The 16,610-nt window shown below is 34.1% G+C and overlaps 1 protein-coding gene across 5 annotated transcripts in view; it reads right to left on the reverse strand.

Moving 5' to 3' along the window:
* The window catches only part of LOC136029513 (beta-1,4-mannosyltransferase egh-like), a 42,463-nt gene that overhangs the window by 13,040 nt on the left and 12,813 nt on the right, over positions 1–16,610 (reverse strand). For all 5 annotated transcript variants that reach the window (XM_065707960.1, XM_065707958.1, XM_065707959.1 and 2 more), the window contains exons 4-5: positions 8,965–9,147; positions 1,942–2,085 (exon numbers count right to left, since the gene is read on the reverse strand). In XM_065707960.1, the coding sequence (XP_065564032.1) occupies positions 1,942–2,085; positions 8,965–9,147 (327 nt within the window). The remainder of the gene's footprint in view (positions 1–1,941; positions 2,086–8,964; positions 9,148–16,610) is intronic.

Genomic DNA, 16,610 nt, shown 5'->3' on the forward strand with positions numbered 1-16,610 from the left:
CAACTACTTATTCTATAGCCTTTGTGATCCAGTGGTCATTCTTAAAGATTTGGGGTAAAATTCAAGCTTCAGTGTAAAGAGCGAGGTATTGACGAGGGGGCAAACCCCATCATATCCGTAATAAAAAAACTCAGATATAGAACTTCGTCATGTAAGTTAATTCGCAAGGTACGTATGTTTATTACTAACAAAACGTTCGTACAAAATAAAAAAAAAATTAGTTGCATTTTTAAGTAGCTAAAAATTGGAGGCAACTAGGCCTCCTTCCCCACCCCTTTTTTTTATCAAAATCATCCGATAGCTATGAGAAAGCCATTTAGCCAAAAAAAATTAATGTGCAAATTTCGTTTTAATTATTCATATGCGGTGAGCAAAATCAAAACATGTATTAATTCAAAAACGTTTAGAAATTAAATAAAAAAACAAGTTTTTTTTAAATGCAAGTAAGGAGCAACATTAAAACTTAAAACGAACAGAAATTACTCTGTATATGATAGTGGTTGTCCCCTCCGCAACACCTCGTTCTTTACACTAAAGTTTTTTTTATTGTTTTAAAAAGTAGAGTTGTGACAGAGTCAAACTTTAGCGTAAAGAGCGAGGCGTTGCGGAGGGGCCAACCCCTTTCATATACGGAGTAGTTTCTGTTCATTTTAAGTTTTAACGTCGCTCCTTACTTGCAGTTAAAATAACTTGTTTTTTAAATTTAATTTTCAGAACAAGGGATGAATTAGGCTCAGCTTTCAGTTGTAAGCCCAAAAATTAGAGAAAAACAGTGGATACCTTTTTATCTCTATATTACTGTCTTAATTTTATTCCTAGCTCTTATTTTTATTTTAGACATATCCCATTTCTCGCTTTTTATTAGCACAAAACGTGTATATTAATAGGCAACAGTAGTTTTTAATTTGTTTATAGAATCAATTATTTTAATTTATATTACCGCAGTGGCAAGGGTATTTCTAATTCATACGGTGAGATAAAAGAGATTAGTTAAAGTAATATTGAGGACGACAAAGCTTTTCAAATTTTTTCAAGAGTTTAGAGTGTTCAAGAGTTTTAGAGTTGTTTAAATTATTTTAGAGTGTCAATCCTAATTGACACTCTGTATAAAGACACAGCTCTGAATTTAATTCTATAATATACGTTTACAAACCAAAAATACAAACGGTTACAAATATGTTACAACCCGTTTATGTTAAACCGAAAAGATCGACACTTTTGCTTTTCAAAAGGGTTAGCTTTTCAGTCATGATAATTTCCTCGCAAAATAATGATGAATTTAGGTTTACAAACTTGTTGGATAATCTGGCACGCAAATTTAGTCATTCTTTTTTATTCCATGTGCCGTTTCTCTACTGATCTCAAGTTTTGCGCACAAGCTCATCGTAAGTCATAAAGAAGCCGTAAAGTAGCAAAACTAAACCTGCCAGCCGAACGAAATGAAGAATCCAAGTCTATGTGGCATGTTTAACCATTTAAGAGTTAAAAACATTTTTTTTAACACTTCCGATGTTTACGGAATTATACTTTAAATTACAAGCAATTTCTATTCTACTTTGTATAAAATATAAAAAATTAATAATAAAAACAATGTTATTCAAATACAAAGAAATTAAAAATTTAATCAAACTAAACATTAAAAATTTAACTAAATGAAACACCAAGCAGTTAAATTTAAATAATTATTAATATTAAATATTAATAGCAAATTTGGACAGCCAAACCTTCTATGCATTGAAAAATATTCGGGCATTATGAATAGCTTACCAAAAAAGGAAATCCGGGGCAAATGCCACGAAAGGAATGTGATTTAAGTTCTATCCCTTACCGGCATGTATTTGGATAACCGCGACTACTTCACTGAATACCCGAAGGGGCACAAGTACCATGGGTTCAGAAGCACTATGCTAGGAAAACAAAATTGATCCTGAACATACTTACCCAAGGCATAGGAATAGGATAGAGCGGGGCTAAGAACACATTCGATGTGGATATAGGCATTGTTATCCATGAGTATAGAGAAATTGCAAGAAGCCACTTGTTTTTCCATGGCAATACTGATGAGTGAACAGTCAAGAGGATCCCCTAGAAAAAATCAATTAATTAACGTTAAAATATACAGTATGAGTGGCAGTTTAAACTATTGTTTAGTGGGGGGGGAGGAGGAGGGGGAGCGTATAATTGACTCACTTTATATACTTAAATAACTCATCAACGAGGAGAAATTGTCTACATTTAGCTTAAACTATGATTTTTAGCCGTAGCTATTTTTGGTGGCTGAGGGAATAGTTGAATTTAAAAAAGAGGGAATAGTTGTGGGAAAAGTCAAAGTCATGGCCAATTGTAGAAAAAAGCCAAGACAGATTGTTGAATTAAGTGGGCAGCCCAGTCAAGGGTTAATTTTATCCCTTTGATTGCCGTTGTTACTGTCTGCCATTTATGCTACACCTTTCCGTGCATGTGTGTCCCTTCACAAATGCCGAACTAGAGTCGTACCTGTTGGAGGTTCTCGCTGGGGGAACACACGCAGGTTGACTATGGGTTGCCTTACTTGAAAATTTTCCTCTCATGGCTATCACTCGACAATGCTGAACTAGAGTCAACCCTCTCATGCTAATTCACGGTGGGTTGGGTTCAACCTGTTGGAGGTTCTCTCTCAGGTTAATACACGGTCGAGGAAGGGGGAAGCAGCATATTGACAAATTTGGCAATCTATTTACAACTGATTACCCCTCCAAAGAAATGAATATGAATGGAAATAACGAGTCCAATTCAAGGCCTACAAGGGCCTCCTGCAATCTGCCTCGACTCTTATGCAAGTGAACTTGCATTTATAAGCCAAGGGATTTGGGCCAGAAACAAAAATTTCAACTGTCTGTAATTGACTACAAAAAGTGGAGTAGACATGGGCTAGATGGGAACCCCAAATGAGAATGAGTATATTGTTGGTATGTGTGAAGCGGATGGTTACTACCACTTGAGCAATGGTCTAACCATTGACGGCTTTAAGGATTCGTGCTTTAAGCGGCAAACATAGGCTCAATGAAATACCCTATGAAAGAGGAATATGGTGTTGGTATGTGCCTATAGCAATGGCTTACCGCTAGAGCAACGGGTCTAACTAGCCTCGGCTTAAAGGCATCCGTGCCTCAAGCGGTGAACATGGGCAAAAGAAAGGACTACATTGTTGGTATATGTTTAGCAATTGATTGCCACTAAGGAAACAGTCTAACCATTCAACGGCTTTAAGCATCCGTACTCTAAGCGGTGGGCATAAGCTAGATGGGATGACTGTCTGACTGTCTGATATTTATTAGCGAAAGAGAGAGAGGGAGCGAGAGAGAAGCTTGAATGCTCTACAGTGGACATGGGCTGGATGGGTACACTCTAATATGTTAAATTTATAAAATTCTCTAGCAATCCTTTTCCTTGCGCTTAAGACAGTCGCGAAGGTTCCCTAGATCAAGTCTTATAATTAACATAGGAAGAAAGGAGAAACAATTGCCGTTATTTAGCCCGCGCTGCGAATTTTAACATCAACTATCTTTTTGGAAGGAGTTCAAACCATAAAAGTTATTTCCTAGAGATGAAGGGACAAACAAAGGAGCAATATAGCAATAACAAAGGAGCAATATAATATAACAATATAAACAAATGTCCATATAACCGACCATGCAATTCTTAATCGCGACTTTTTTTTACGAGAAGAAGGGATACTTTAACATATTCAGTTTGTTTATTATTTTATGTTGTATTATGGATTTTTTTTTTAAGGAAACTACATTGAAGTGTTTCTTGAAAATATTTTTTTGCTAGTTTTATGAATTAGTCTTAATTCAGAACGCATCAAACGAACTTTTGGATTGACGTAATCAGAAAATTGATAGGTTTTTAACTGAAATATAGGTGAAACCTAACTACTAGAAGCAAAGTTGGCAGTCATTTTTAGGTGGTAATTATACAATGCCTTTGAGTAGAGTCATCTTTGCACAAACGTTCCTTCAGCGTCGCAGAGGAGAAAAAAAGAGGGCGATATCTTCAAGAGCACTGAGACAAAAACCGGATATTCGTATATTTCGATAATTTTGACACTTGTCTTTACAGAACAAAGAAACGAATGAACTATCATAGAATAGGCTTATACATAATGCAAGCTTCATCCTGACAAAATCCAAGTCTCATTGCTAAGTTGTTAACAGCTAACGGGGTAGCATAATACTCGTTACGTCGACGCATAACACTTTTTTAGAGAAACTGCAGGAGGTTGCAATTTTTTTTTAGATTGGTAACACAACAACAGAATATATAACTGTTATAAAACAGAAAAAAAAAAATAAAAAAATCTACATTTTCAAGAGCACTGGGACAAAAAACGTCAACGTCACGAACGTCACCTTTTCATCTTCACTTATTCCTAGATTTAGTGATTTGGTCTTCTTAACATTTATTTTAAAACCTGTTCTAGCACCCTGAACTCGCAAAACCTCAAGTTCATTCATTTTGTTCACATTTTGATTTGGAATACTTAAATCATCACAGTGAATCGCCACAGTGAATTAATGTCCTTTTCTGCCACAAAATATCAATTTTGGCAAAAATGGTGCCTAAGTCCTATCATCTGATGATTTTGGAATAGCTAATTATCTTAGAACTAACGAAATGCTAGTTTTATAACGTCTCGACTTCAGAAACGATACTGCCGTGTGATTACATGTTGTTTTTTAAATATATCTTCTTTATAAGGGAGGGGGGTGTAAGTCTAAACACTTAAAAAGTACAATTTTGGGCACACATTTTCAAAAATTTTCGGAGATGTCTTTGAGTAATATCGGCGCCGAAGGGAGTGACAGCTCCCCTTTTATTGCAGAACCGGTGGCTTTTATCAGAAAATACTAGCTTACAAAGATCCAAGCCAAGTTAATCCATGTTAAACTCAATAGCAAATAACAACAATTTGAGGAGGGATGGGGTGACACCCTCTTCTATATTTAGGAAATCCTATTTTTTTAGTTAAGTAAATATATGCCTAAGTAAAAGTAAAATATACCTAAATGAGTCCTTGTTCTCGATGAACAATACATAAGCCGTAGCAAAATTCAGGGTTGGCTGGGATTTGATATTTAAAAGAAATATATATTAATTTAAACATGCATTTTTGAAATAAAAAGCGACAGTAGAACTTAAACGAGCAGAAATTACCCTATGCATAAGACGCGCTGTCACTTTTCAACAACCCACTCTTTATGCTAAAGTTTACTTTTTTTTTCCCCCAGTGCTTCAAGTATGTATACTCTAACCCAGTGGTTCTCAACCTTTTTTTACCCATGGACCCCTTTTCCCATCTTTTTATCTTGGTCGACCCCTTCATAGCTATTGGAAATAATAACAATTTACTATTCTTCACTAATATAAATTTTAAGTTTTCAATTATCAAAGAAATAGTATACGATTAAGCTTTATTTTTAAATGAAAACTAATTTAATACAAATAAAATATTCTAATATAATAAAAATGATTATAATGATAACTATTATTATTATTACTATTATTGTGGTAATAACTACAATATTACAATGTTTCTTCCATGGGCAAGCAACACAAGTTCATGGATAGTAGAGCTCCTCAGGCAGTTTAGTTCACTCCAACATTATGTAAACTGGATAAAAAGGAGCTGAAACTAAGTGTGTGATTAAAAAAAAAGTAAAAGGCATGTTTATCCAATGAGATCCCTGTGGTTGATTCTTCTCGGCGAGTTTATTTATATTTGGTTCTATTGATGTTAATGATAGTCGGAGATCACCCCTTTTCACAATGTCAAGTCTATTGCGGTCTTTTGATAACATTTGTGAAACACGACTAAATCCCGCTTCAACAAGATAAGATGTGGGAAAAGCAATAACGTAGAACTGCACTTTATCCGAGAGCAAAGGGTACTTTGTAGCAACATCATTTGTTTTCCATATATTGTATTTTTCACTTTTGAATTTTGCATGCATTATTTCATCACTTTGTATTTCATTGAGGGGCTCTTGCAAAGATATGTCTATTTCGGCAACATTAACTTCGAAAGGAATTGAAACCCAAATCGATATATCCATCCCGAGTAGGTCGCCAACCCGAGTTTGCACATCTTCATGTATATTTTCCAAATATTCACCATATAATGCAAGATCTTCATCTTGCAAATCGCTGCTAACACAGGCCAAACAAGGAAACTGTTCAAATGCACGACGCCTGATATTATTCTTATACAGCTGTAGTTTCCTTAGAAAAGCAGCAATAGCACTTTTACTAGATATCAGATCAGAATTGTTTTCTTGGAGCTGTTTATTAAGTGAATTAAATTTTTATTTATTCACTTTGGTTTTGATCATTTTTTTCTGTTATGCGACCGATTTAAATTTATAGCGAAAAAGTGGTAAGGTAACCTAACCTCCACAATTTTTATGGTAAACATGAACCTCAAGCCAAACTAATGTATATTTTATATTATAACTGATGACATTTTATATTAGAAGGCTACGTATATAATGCAAACAAAAGGTGCAACAATTAGGAATTATTCTAACACAGTGAATTTTTTTCTGAATGAACATTTCGGCTCTATATCTAAGAGCCGTCATCGACATAAAATAAGACTTACAATAAAATACCTGAGCCTCAAAGCTAAAATTAAAAATTTAAGCAGTCCTAGAATCATAACTTCAAGGAAATTAAACCAGGACTGAAGAAAAACGCAAATTAAGCCAATTCATTGGTATTAACTGCTGGTTTTGCAATGTAATTTGTTATATCACTTTAATTAAATTTGCATATAATGCGTCGAGTAAATACTACCCCATATCTCTATTAAAAGAAATATTATTGCTTAACTTATTGCCTCTCGAACAACTAGTTTAGGGCCCAAATCATTACTAATGACGGAAGTGTTGTCAAAAAGTATTTTATTAGTAGAATTTCCAGAGATATGGCTGCTTAGAGCAGAATAAAAAGAACTATAAGAAAACTATAGAAACTATAGAAAACTACAGAAAACTATAAGAATTTAAGGCCGTAGTTATAATATCCTCATTCTGTTGCAGGCGTTTCTTTTCCAAATTTTGGTGGCTTCTAACCACATAATAATTTCCGCAGTCACATGATGTTTGATACAATCCTCTCTGGCGAGTAGCTGGGGTCTAGTCTTTACCAGAGTTCAGGAAATTCAAGATTTTGAAATTACTTTTAAAACTACATACATATTATTTTGGGTAAAAATTTTCTGTTTAATAATTTTGTAGTAATTCTCGGTATATATGGAAGTTAGATTACGTTTGAAGACTTTTTAGAAACTTCAAATGACAAAAGATCTTTGATTCAAGAAAATATCTTTATAGCCAACGGCTAATTTTATTATCAATAAACAAATTGGGATAACTGTTTCTAAAAAAAATTTACTTCTGATAAAACTTAATTCTACTGTGACATAAGACTCTGAGCTAACGTTTAGGACACAACCCATAAGAAGAAGCTACTAAAGTCAGGCCATGTCAAGCTCAGGCCGCACCATGGGCTCATCCATCTTTTCTTTCATTTGTAGTTTTCGTATTTGTTTTGTTTTGTCTTTTTTCTTTGTACTCTGATTTTCTCTTGTGTTTATATACGGGTTACAAATAAATTATTACTTTAGTTTAAATCAAAAACGAACATTTATTTTTAAGCTATATGAACTTGGACTAAAATTAGGCCCGTGGTACCTTGAAAACCCCTCTCACCATCAGCCTTTTAGAAATAAAAAACATGTTGCGCTCTATTTGAAGCAAAACAACACAAGAATATCCTTCCTGCATAATGAGAGACATATACTCTTGGTTACTTCAAGACCACCTTCCATTACCAACTTTTCAGCAGAAAGATAGGGAGACTTTTCTTTTCATAGTTTGGCTTGAAATTTATAGGGCCTAGGCCAAGGAACAGTAAAGTAATGATTTTATATGGCGTATTCCTTTTTCTCGACCTACAAACTGCTTGAGACTTATGCGGCAAGTAATTTTGACCCAAAAAACGTGAGTAATTTAGCTGTGTAATTCAACCATTCTGACCCATGCGGCTTATCTTCCTTACCGACGTTCCTAAATTCATTCCACAAATTTGGTGTGAATGCACGTACAGCCAAGGAGACGCTCAGCAAGACATTTTATAGTTTTGAGCTATAAAACCCAGGCGCTAGCAGGCCTCAGCGTTTTGTTGATCGGAAACTTTTCCTCAATGACTAAGAGTGACTTCACCATGAACCGCGAGGGTTTATCATCTTCAGGGACGAGGGATTACATATCTGTCCTAACATAGGCTTAATTTGTACAATTTCAGAAATAATGACATAGATAGTGTTCAATTTAAGAATTTCGGTATAAATTAATGCAGCACACGAAGTTTATTTTAAAAGTAACAACGTCGATTTGATTTGAGAGTCAGGAGTTAGAGAGAAAAGTAGAGAAAAAAGAAAGGAGTTAGAGAGAAAAACGTCGATTTGATTTGAGAGTCAGGAGTTTGGGAAAAATGTCCGTTCTAAGAACACAGTTTGAGACGTTTATATGGGACGTGGCATTATTGTTTTTTTTTTAATCTTCCTGAAACATAAAAATTTAAAGTTTTGATGGATTGACAACTACAGAATTGAATCGGAGGTGAAGAAACAAAATCAAAATATTGCTCCAAAAACACTTTTAACAGCAAAACCAACCAAGCTTGAACACTTCATGTTGCCCTAGCAACATGAATCTAATTATTTTTAATAGCTGTAGATGAGCATTGTGTTAGTCCTTGATTATGAATTAATGTCTCTTGAACTGTCAAATTCTCAATTATTATGTTTTTTTTATATTTTGAAAACAAAATATACTTGAAATAAAAAAAGTACTCTCACTTTTTTTTATTATTTTTGAACCTGTATGGATTCCACAGAGTCCAAAATTGAAACCCTACCTGAAGCCATCGCTTTCTTTGTTCCAAGAAATCTTTGACAGTGAATGGTGACTGTTCCCACATTTCCCCTTCAATAAAATCAAAAGAATAGCCTTTACTAGCTGCAACAATGGAAAAGAAGCAGTCTTCAGCAATTGATCCATCGGGTCCGTGATTAAAACTGACAAGCTTTTCAGCTCCGACCTGCAGAAAAAAAAAATTATATTTTAGCTAATCGAATTAAATAATTGGATTATGGCTGCAGAAGCCTTCTTCAGCAGCAGATCCGTCGAGTTCATTATTAAAACTGACTAGGTTTCCAGTCTAGCCTACAGGATTTTTTTTTATTTGAGTTAATTGAATTAAATAATTGGATTACTCCTGAAGATGTCTTCAGCAGAGAGAACATATCTGCTTCTTTCTGAATAGAGAACATATCTGATAGTATGAAGAGAAATTAGTCAATCATCTTTCCATGAACAAACATGGTTTGGCTGGAAGTAGCACTTTTAGCAATAAATGTTTTTAATATAAATCTGTAAGTCCGTACTCGGTAAAATCTACCTTTGAGTCAAGTTGGTTATGGTTAACTGGTGTTATGATTAATAATACCTTTCGGTTACCTTCGGAATGGGGCAGAATAACTGAAAAAATAATTCCATCTATTATATCGTTAAATACACTTGTACTTGAATCTCTAGCATACACGTAAGTTTTAAGTAAAAAAAAAAAAAAAAAAAAAAAAAAAAAAAAAAAAAAAAAAAAAACAAGGAATCCAAAATCATCCTAAAAAGAAGAATATTTAAATCTCCATAATAAACCCTATAAAACACAAAAAATCAGTTCACGTAAAGCATAACTTCTGTATGCATGCATGATAAGCGACGTTTCCTCTGGTCTAATAATTTTTGAACGATTTACCTAGTGATTTTTTTTAGCGCTTAAATTTAAGTTCGTCAGTTTAAGTCATCGTTTAGGTTTGCTCCAAATACAGAACTATCATGGGCTCCTACGCTTATGTGTCCCAGGAGAGAACCCATTGGGACCTTTACGTTAAGACTACGAATATGATCCACGACATGCTTTTTGTTTGGCCTAGCGAGATGTTTAAAAGACTAATAAAGATCCTCCAGAGCCATTGATGGCACAAGTTGACGTTTCAGTTGCTGGATATTCAGTTGCTAGGCACCATCAAAGATAGGTAACAAACGATGTTTAAAAGACTCCTCCAGAGCTATTGATGGCACAAGTTGACGTTTCAGTTGCAGGGTATTTTTCACAAAAATAGTTATCAAACCTGTCGCTAAACTTGCAGCAGCTAGAAACAAACTCTAGGCCCATTTCGGCCAAGCAGAGCATCAACCTACTGTAATACCACAGGTGACGAGGTATTTTGATGCTACAAATTTTTGCAACTTACTCCAAGAGCATTCTAACACCCCCCCCCCCCCCCAAGAAAAAATTGCTAAAAATAACCTGGCTTGATATTTTTCACCTTCAGAGTATACAGATGGGAAAACACTGATGACCCATAACTATCAAAACATCATAATACTATTCTAAGTTTTAAAGAGGCAATTGGGAACAACCCTGGTGAATCAGATATCGGGTTAGACATTAGGTTAGGTTTTACGAATTTAGGTGATAAAGTAAGTTTCTACGGAAGAATGTTTCACTCAACTGAATGTCAAACTGAGAACGTCCTTAATTTTAATTTAAAAATTCTTTCCGAATTAAATAATTTACACCCAAATTCGGAAAAATTAGAAAAAATGAGGTATTTTTAACTTACAAACGGGTGATCAATTAATGAAATTTGATATTTAGAAGGACCTCATGTCTCAGAGCCCTTATTTTAAATCAAGGGCTAAAATAAGGCAAAATTTTAGATGGCTGGAGCATGCTTTGCGGATGACAGGCTTTTCATAAAATTTAAAATTAAATTAAATTTTAATTTAATTAAATTTATTTTAATTAAATTAAAATTTTAAAATTAAAATTAAGGACGTTCTCAATTTGACATTCAGTTTAGTGAAACATTATTCCGTAGAAACTTACTTTATCACAAAACACTATTAGCGTATCACGTGTACACTTTGTTTGGAATGTGTCATCCGTTTCTTAAGAAACTTAATACAAAAGACACTCTTGCAACATCTTCTAATGAAAGCATAAATAAGAAATACATTTCTTATCTAAATAAGCAAATAACAAAAATAAAATGTTTTCTTAAGCAAAAGTAAAGAAGATACTAAAATTTTAAAAGAGGCTCAAGATATATTATAGGTTTAGTCGAGGAATATGGAAAACTGATAAGTGAGGAGACTGAAGCTTGTCTCTGAAAAAGAAGAAAAACAACCAACACTATATTAAGAATTTTGTTAAAACCTAATTAAAAATCTTAGCTACACTTTTCTTGTATCACTTTTTTTTTACTTTTCATTTACATTGGGCATAGGATAAACCGTGTTTTTCCTAAAAGGACAAAATAGGTGCTCATTTTCTCTAGCTCATCCTTTACATACTAGCCCAACCTTAGCTATTTTAGAATCAATGAAAAGTGCTTGGAGATAAGACCATGTCTATTTCAGGTAATTTAGGGTTGAGCCCCATTAAACTGCACCATTGATCGAAATAAGAATTCTTTTTTAATCAAAATTAAGCTTGTTTCGAATATTTCTCATTCTACTGGGTAGCACTATCAGCGGTTCCAGTAGTCTTTTTATTCCTGCTAAACCCGTGCTTGAGTGCCAAAGAATAGAAATGATTACGGACAAGAAAAGGGTTTATATTCCTCTATTAACACTTCAGTGACAAATCAAGCGTAAAAATCAAGAAACTTTTACTCTTTCTGGAAAGGCTAATTCAATAAGAGTAAAATCATGATTACCCACTTTATAATAAATTTTAGATTCTGAATTCTTACGTTTAAAAAAATAGCCTGTGGCAGACTTGAAAAGTACCTGAATGACAAAATTGTTCAACAATTTGAAGCAATTGTAGGCAAAAATAGAGAACTCATATATATATATATATATATATATATATATATATATATATATATATATATATATATATATATATATATATATATATATATATATATAAATATATATATATAAAAAAAAACAAGAAAAATGAATAAAGTAGGGACATAGAAATTACACACAAAAGAGAAATAGGGAGCGAGAGATAGAAAATAAGAGAGGCACAGAGAGAGAAGGAAAGAGAGTGAGTAAGAGATAAAAAGAAAGAGACAGGAAAGAAATGGAAGTTCAGAAGCAGGAGGGAAAAGGAGGAGAAGCAGATAAATTGCAGCTAACCAGGGGACACCAGCCAGCCTTAATGGCAAAAACATGAAAATAAAATTTTAGGTTACTAATAGGAAATAGAGTTTCAGCGTTAGATAAAACGCACAGTGGACAAGCTTAAAGCTGCTGAGCTTGACCTAAAAGCAACTAGAAAAAGCGGCTTGTGGGAACGTCAATATTAAGATATGGTGGGGTCTGGAATCCCATGTATAATACAAGCTTTTCATTGCACTTAGTTTTTCATCAGTTTTTAGTTCAGTCAGGAAAAAGGATATGAATAACAAGGCTGAAAAGCATACTAAAAAGTGTGACAGGAAGCAGCCACTAAAGCGGAATTGCATTGTGTACAATATAGACACCACATTTTCTATTACGAAAAGCTTATGTGGTTAAAATTACGATAATCCCAACAGAGCTGACCTCAGTCTTAAGTGTTCACCTTCTACGAAAATCAGCTAAGGGACATGTCTTAACTTGAAGGAATACGTATATTTACATACAAAATGAAATACAATTTCCTTTATTAAAAAACAAAACAAAAAACTAACCAACACCAAATAAAAATTATTTTTATAATTATGTCAAATGGCTATCTTGACACTTGCTAGAGCTTCTATGTACTTATAAAAATCTTGTCTTTCATTTTTAGTTAATGCAAGATTTTATGTTTGAGCTGTAATTTAAAGTTTTCTATAATTCATTCTTTAATTTCACTTATTTTGTTAGCTTGATGATAATTTTATATTTATAGAGAAGTTTCTTATGTCTATTAATCGTCGTAAAATTATCATGTAGGCTATAATGGAGGCCTATATTTTTTTTCATCTCATTTTGAATTGTTAGATCCTATTTCTAATTACATAAAAAAACTAGTTTCTTTTAACTGAAAGTAAGGAGCGACATTAAAACTTAAAACGAACAGAAATTACTCCGCATATGAAATGGGTTGTCCCCTCCGCAATCCCTCGCTCTTTATGCTAAAGCTTTTAATTGTTTTAAAAATCAGAATTGTGGTAAAGAGTCAAACTTTAGCATAAAGAGCGAGGGATTGCGGAGGGGACAACCCATTTCATATGCGGAGTAATTTCTGTTCGTTTTAAGTTTTAATGTCGCTCCTTACTTTCAGTTAAAAAAACTAGTTTTTTTAATATAATTTCTGAACGTTTTTGAATTAATGCATGTTTGATTTTGGCTCTCCACACATAAATTATTAAAATGAAATTTGCATATTAATTCCTTTTTTGGCTAAATGGCTTTCTGAAAGTTTTGATCAGACGATTTTGAGAAACAAGGGATGGGGAAGGAGGCCTAGTTGCCATGCAATTTTTCGGTTACATAAAAAGGCAACTATAAATTTTAATTTTTAACGAATTTTTTTATTAGTAAAAAATATACGTAACTTAAGAATTAACTTACGTAACAAACTTTTATATTCAAATTTCTATTATGTATATGAGGGGGTTTGTACCCTCGTTAATACCTCGCTCTTTACACTAAATGGTAAGTTTTGTGCCAATTCTTTAAGAATGACCCCTGAATCAGAAAGGCCGTAGAATAAATAGTTGAAATTACTAAAAATACTATAGCATAAAGAGCGAGGTATTTATCTCCTCCTAAATACTTCGCTCTTTATGCTAAAGTATTTTTAGAACCCCTCATATGCGTAATAATCTCGGTTCGTTTTAAGTTTCAATGCTACTCCTTACTTTCAATTGAAAAAACTTTTCCATGTTTATTTTTTCATTGTTTTTTTATAGTAATTTTAGAAAATCCTGCGCCCTTTTCATTGATTTTCTGTTCCCCCATGACATATTTCTCCAAGGAAAGATCCTCCCATATAGCCCCCTCCCCTCAACCCCAACCCCCAAAACCATAAAAAATTCCCCTGAAAACGACTGTACACTTCCCAATAACCATTATTATATGTAAACACTCGTCAAAGTTTGTAACTTGCAGCCCCTCCCCCAGGGACTGTGGGGGAGTAAGTCATTCCCAAAGACATAGTTATTATGGTTTTTGACTATGCGGAACAAAATGGCTATCTCAAAACTTTGATATATTGACTTTGTAGAAAAAATGAGCGTGGGAGGAGGCCTAGGTACCCTCCAATTTTTTGGTCACTTAAAAAGGGCACTAGAACTTTTTATTTCCGTTAGAATGAGCCCTCTTGCGACATTCTAGGACCACTTGGTCGATACGATGATCCCTGGGGAAAAGAAAGAAAAAAAAAAAACAAATTAACACGCACCCGTGATTTGTCTTCTGGCAAAAATACGAAATTCCACATTTTTGTAGATAGGAGCTTGCTATAGGGTTCTCTGATACGCCGAATGCGATGGTGTGATTTTCGTTAAGATTCTGTGAGTTTTAGGGGGTGTTTTCCCCTATTTTCTAAAATAAGACAAATTTTCTCAGGCTTGTTACTTTTGATGACAAAGACTAAATTTGATGAAACTTATATATTTAAAATCAGCATGAAAATCCGATTCTTTTGATGTATATTTTAGCATCAAAATTCCGTTTTTTAGACTTTCGTTTACTATTGAGCCGGGTCGCTCCTTACTACAGTTCATTACCACGAACTGTTTGAAAGTTCTTGAACAGAACTTCTAAATTATTTAGGAGTGATTAAAGCTGCTGTGATTAACATGGATAGTGATAAAAGCGAAGCTGTTTTTAAGTTAAAAACAACTTTTATTTAAAAATAACTAGATCTACGTTGCATCGGCAACGTGAGGTGTTGTGGCAACCTTTGTTCGGCTATGCCATGTAAAGTGTTGCGACAGCAACACCTTGGTTTTGTTTCTTCGCTTTGATTAAACGCTGAAGTTGCTAATCTGTAAGGATCTTAAAATAAATACTACGTGCATCAACTCGCAAAGTTGCAAACCCCTCATAGCTGAAGATGATTGGAGCCTAACAGCCGATTATTACTAATTAGCAAGTCCCCGGCATGTCTTACCACTGGAACAAAATTAGTCTTACCATCAAATACACCGGAAACAAATAATAGGTACACCAACTAGCAAAAGTTGCGAACCCCTCATTGCCGAAGATGATTTTAAGCTAACAGCCAACTTTTGCTTAAAACTCCCCTATATGTCTCACAATTGGTATCGACCTATTTTTGGTTTCAGTGTGTACCTTACTACTAAAGCTGTCAACCCCTTTAAACTCTCAAACTGGTATATCTCATGAAGGAATTTTTCTACCAAAAAATGGATGAGATATAATTTGATCAGCTCATCAAGAGCTATCGACTACCATCGAAAAAAAACTATCTGTCTTAGTTCAAAAGTTGACTTGTTTGCCGTAGGCCAAGTTTCTAACGTCATCACTTAGAAAGGAGCAAAGGATAAACTCTAATTTCTTTAGCAATGAGAGAACTTATAAAGTTTAAGAGGCACATCTGATACCATTTCTCTACTACAATACCAAGTGCGAAAAACAGATTGATAAACTCAGCTGAAATCACGAACAGAAATGGGTAGAAACAACAGATAACAGCATTTTCGGACCCGTGGGAAAATGCCACTTTTTATTTCTGTAAATTTTTCTATTTATCGCTCAAAGAAGATATATTGGCTGTGGGGCCGGGTAACTGCCGCATATATTTAACACTTATAAATTTTAGTCCATCTTCAATTTGAAAATGATGCCTGCCTGCTTGCCTGCTAGAACGGAGCTTTCCACCCGAAAGCAGAAACATGGTTTGATGAAACGAAAGCTTGACTGAATAACTTCAGATAGTTCTCTCTGTCATAGGCTATAAAACTCCACTTCACTTCACACACTATAGGCTCTGGCTCAAGGACAAGCAAAAACCATCCTTTTTGTCCCCAGGCAAGAGTTCTAGGAAGCTTTCCAAAATGCCAAAACCAAAGAGTTGCTCTCGCAACAGAATTCTCTGCGTCTATCCAGATTATTGAAAAGGATTTGAAGATTGACGCGGGAACAGTAAAATTTATTATCTAAGTAACTGTCGATCTGAAAGCCATAATCTTAATTGTTGTTGAAACAGCCTTTCGTTAATCTTGATAATCTGTGAAACATCACTTTTTACAATCCAGATTACGAGTTTTTAATCCAGATTTATTCTGAAAAATACCTTAAATACACACACAAAAAGAACACGAATTTGCAATGAATTAAATAGGAAAACTAGTTCTTTTAAACAAAAGCAAGGAGCGACATTAAAACTTTAAATGAACCGAAATTATTCCATATATAAAAGGAACTGCCCCCTCCTCAACACCTCGCTCTTTACGCTAAAGTTTGACTCTTTGTCACAACTCTACTTTTTAAAGTAATAAAAAACTTTAGCGTAAAGCGCGAAGAGTTAAGGAGGGGTAGCCT

This window comes from Artemia franciscana, chromosome 7, assembly GCF_032884065.1.
Source record: "Artemia franciscana chromosome 7, ASM3288406v1, whole genome shotgun sequence".
NCBI classification, from domain to species: Eukaryota; Metazoa; Arthropoda; class Branchiopoda; order Anostraca; family Artemiidae; genus Artemia; species Artemia franciscana.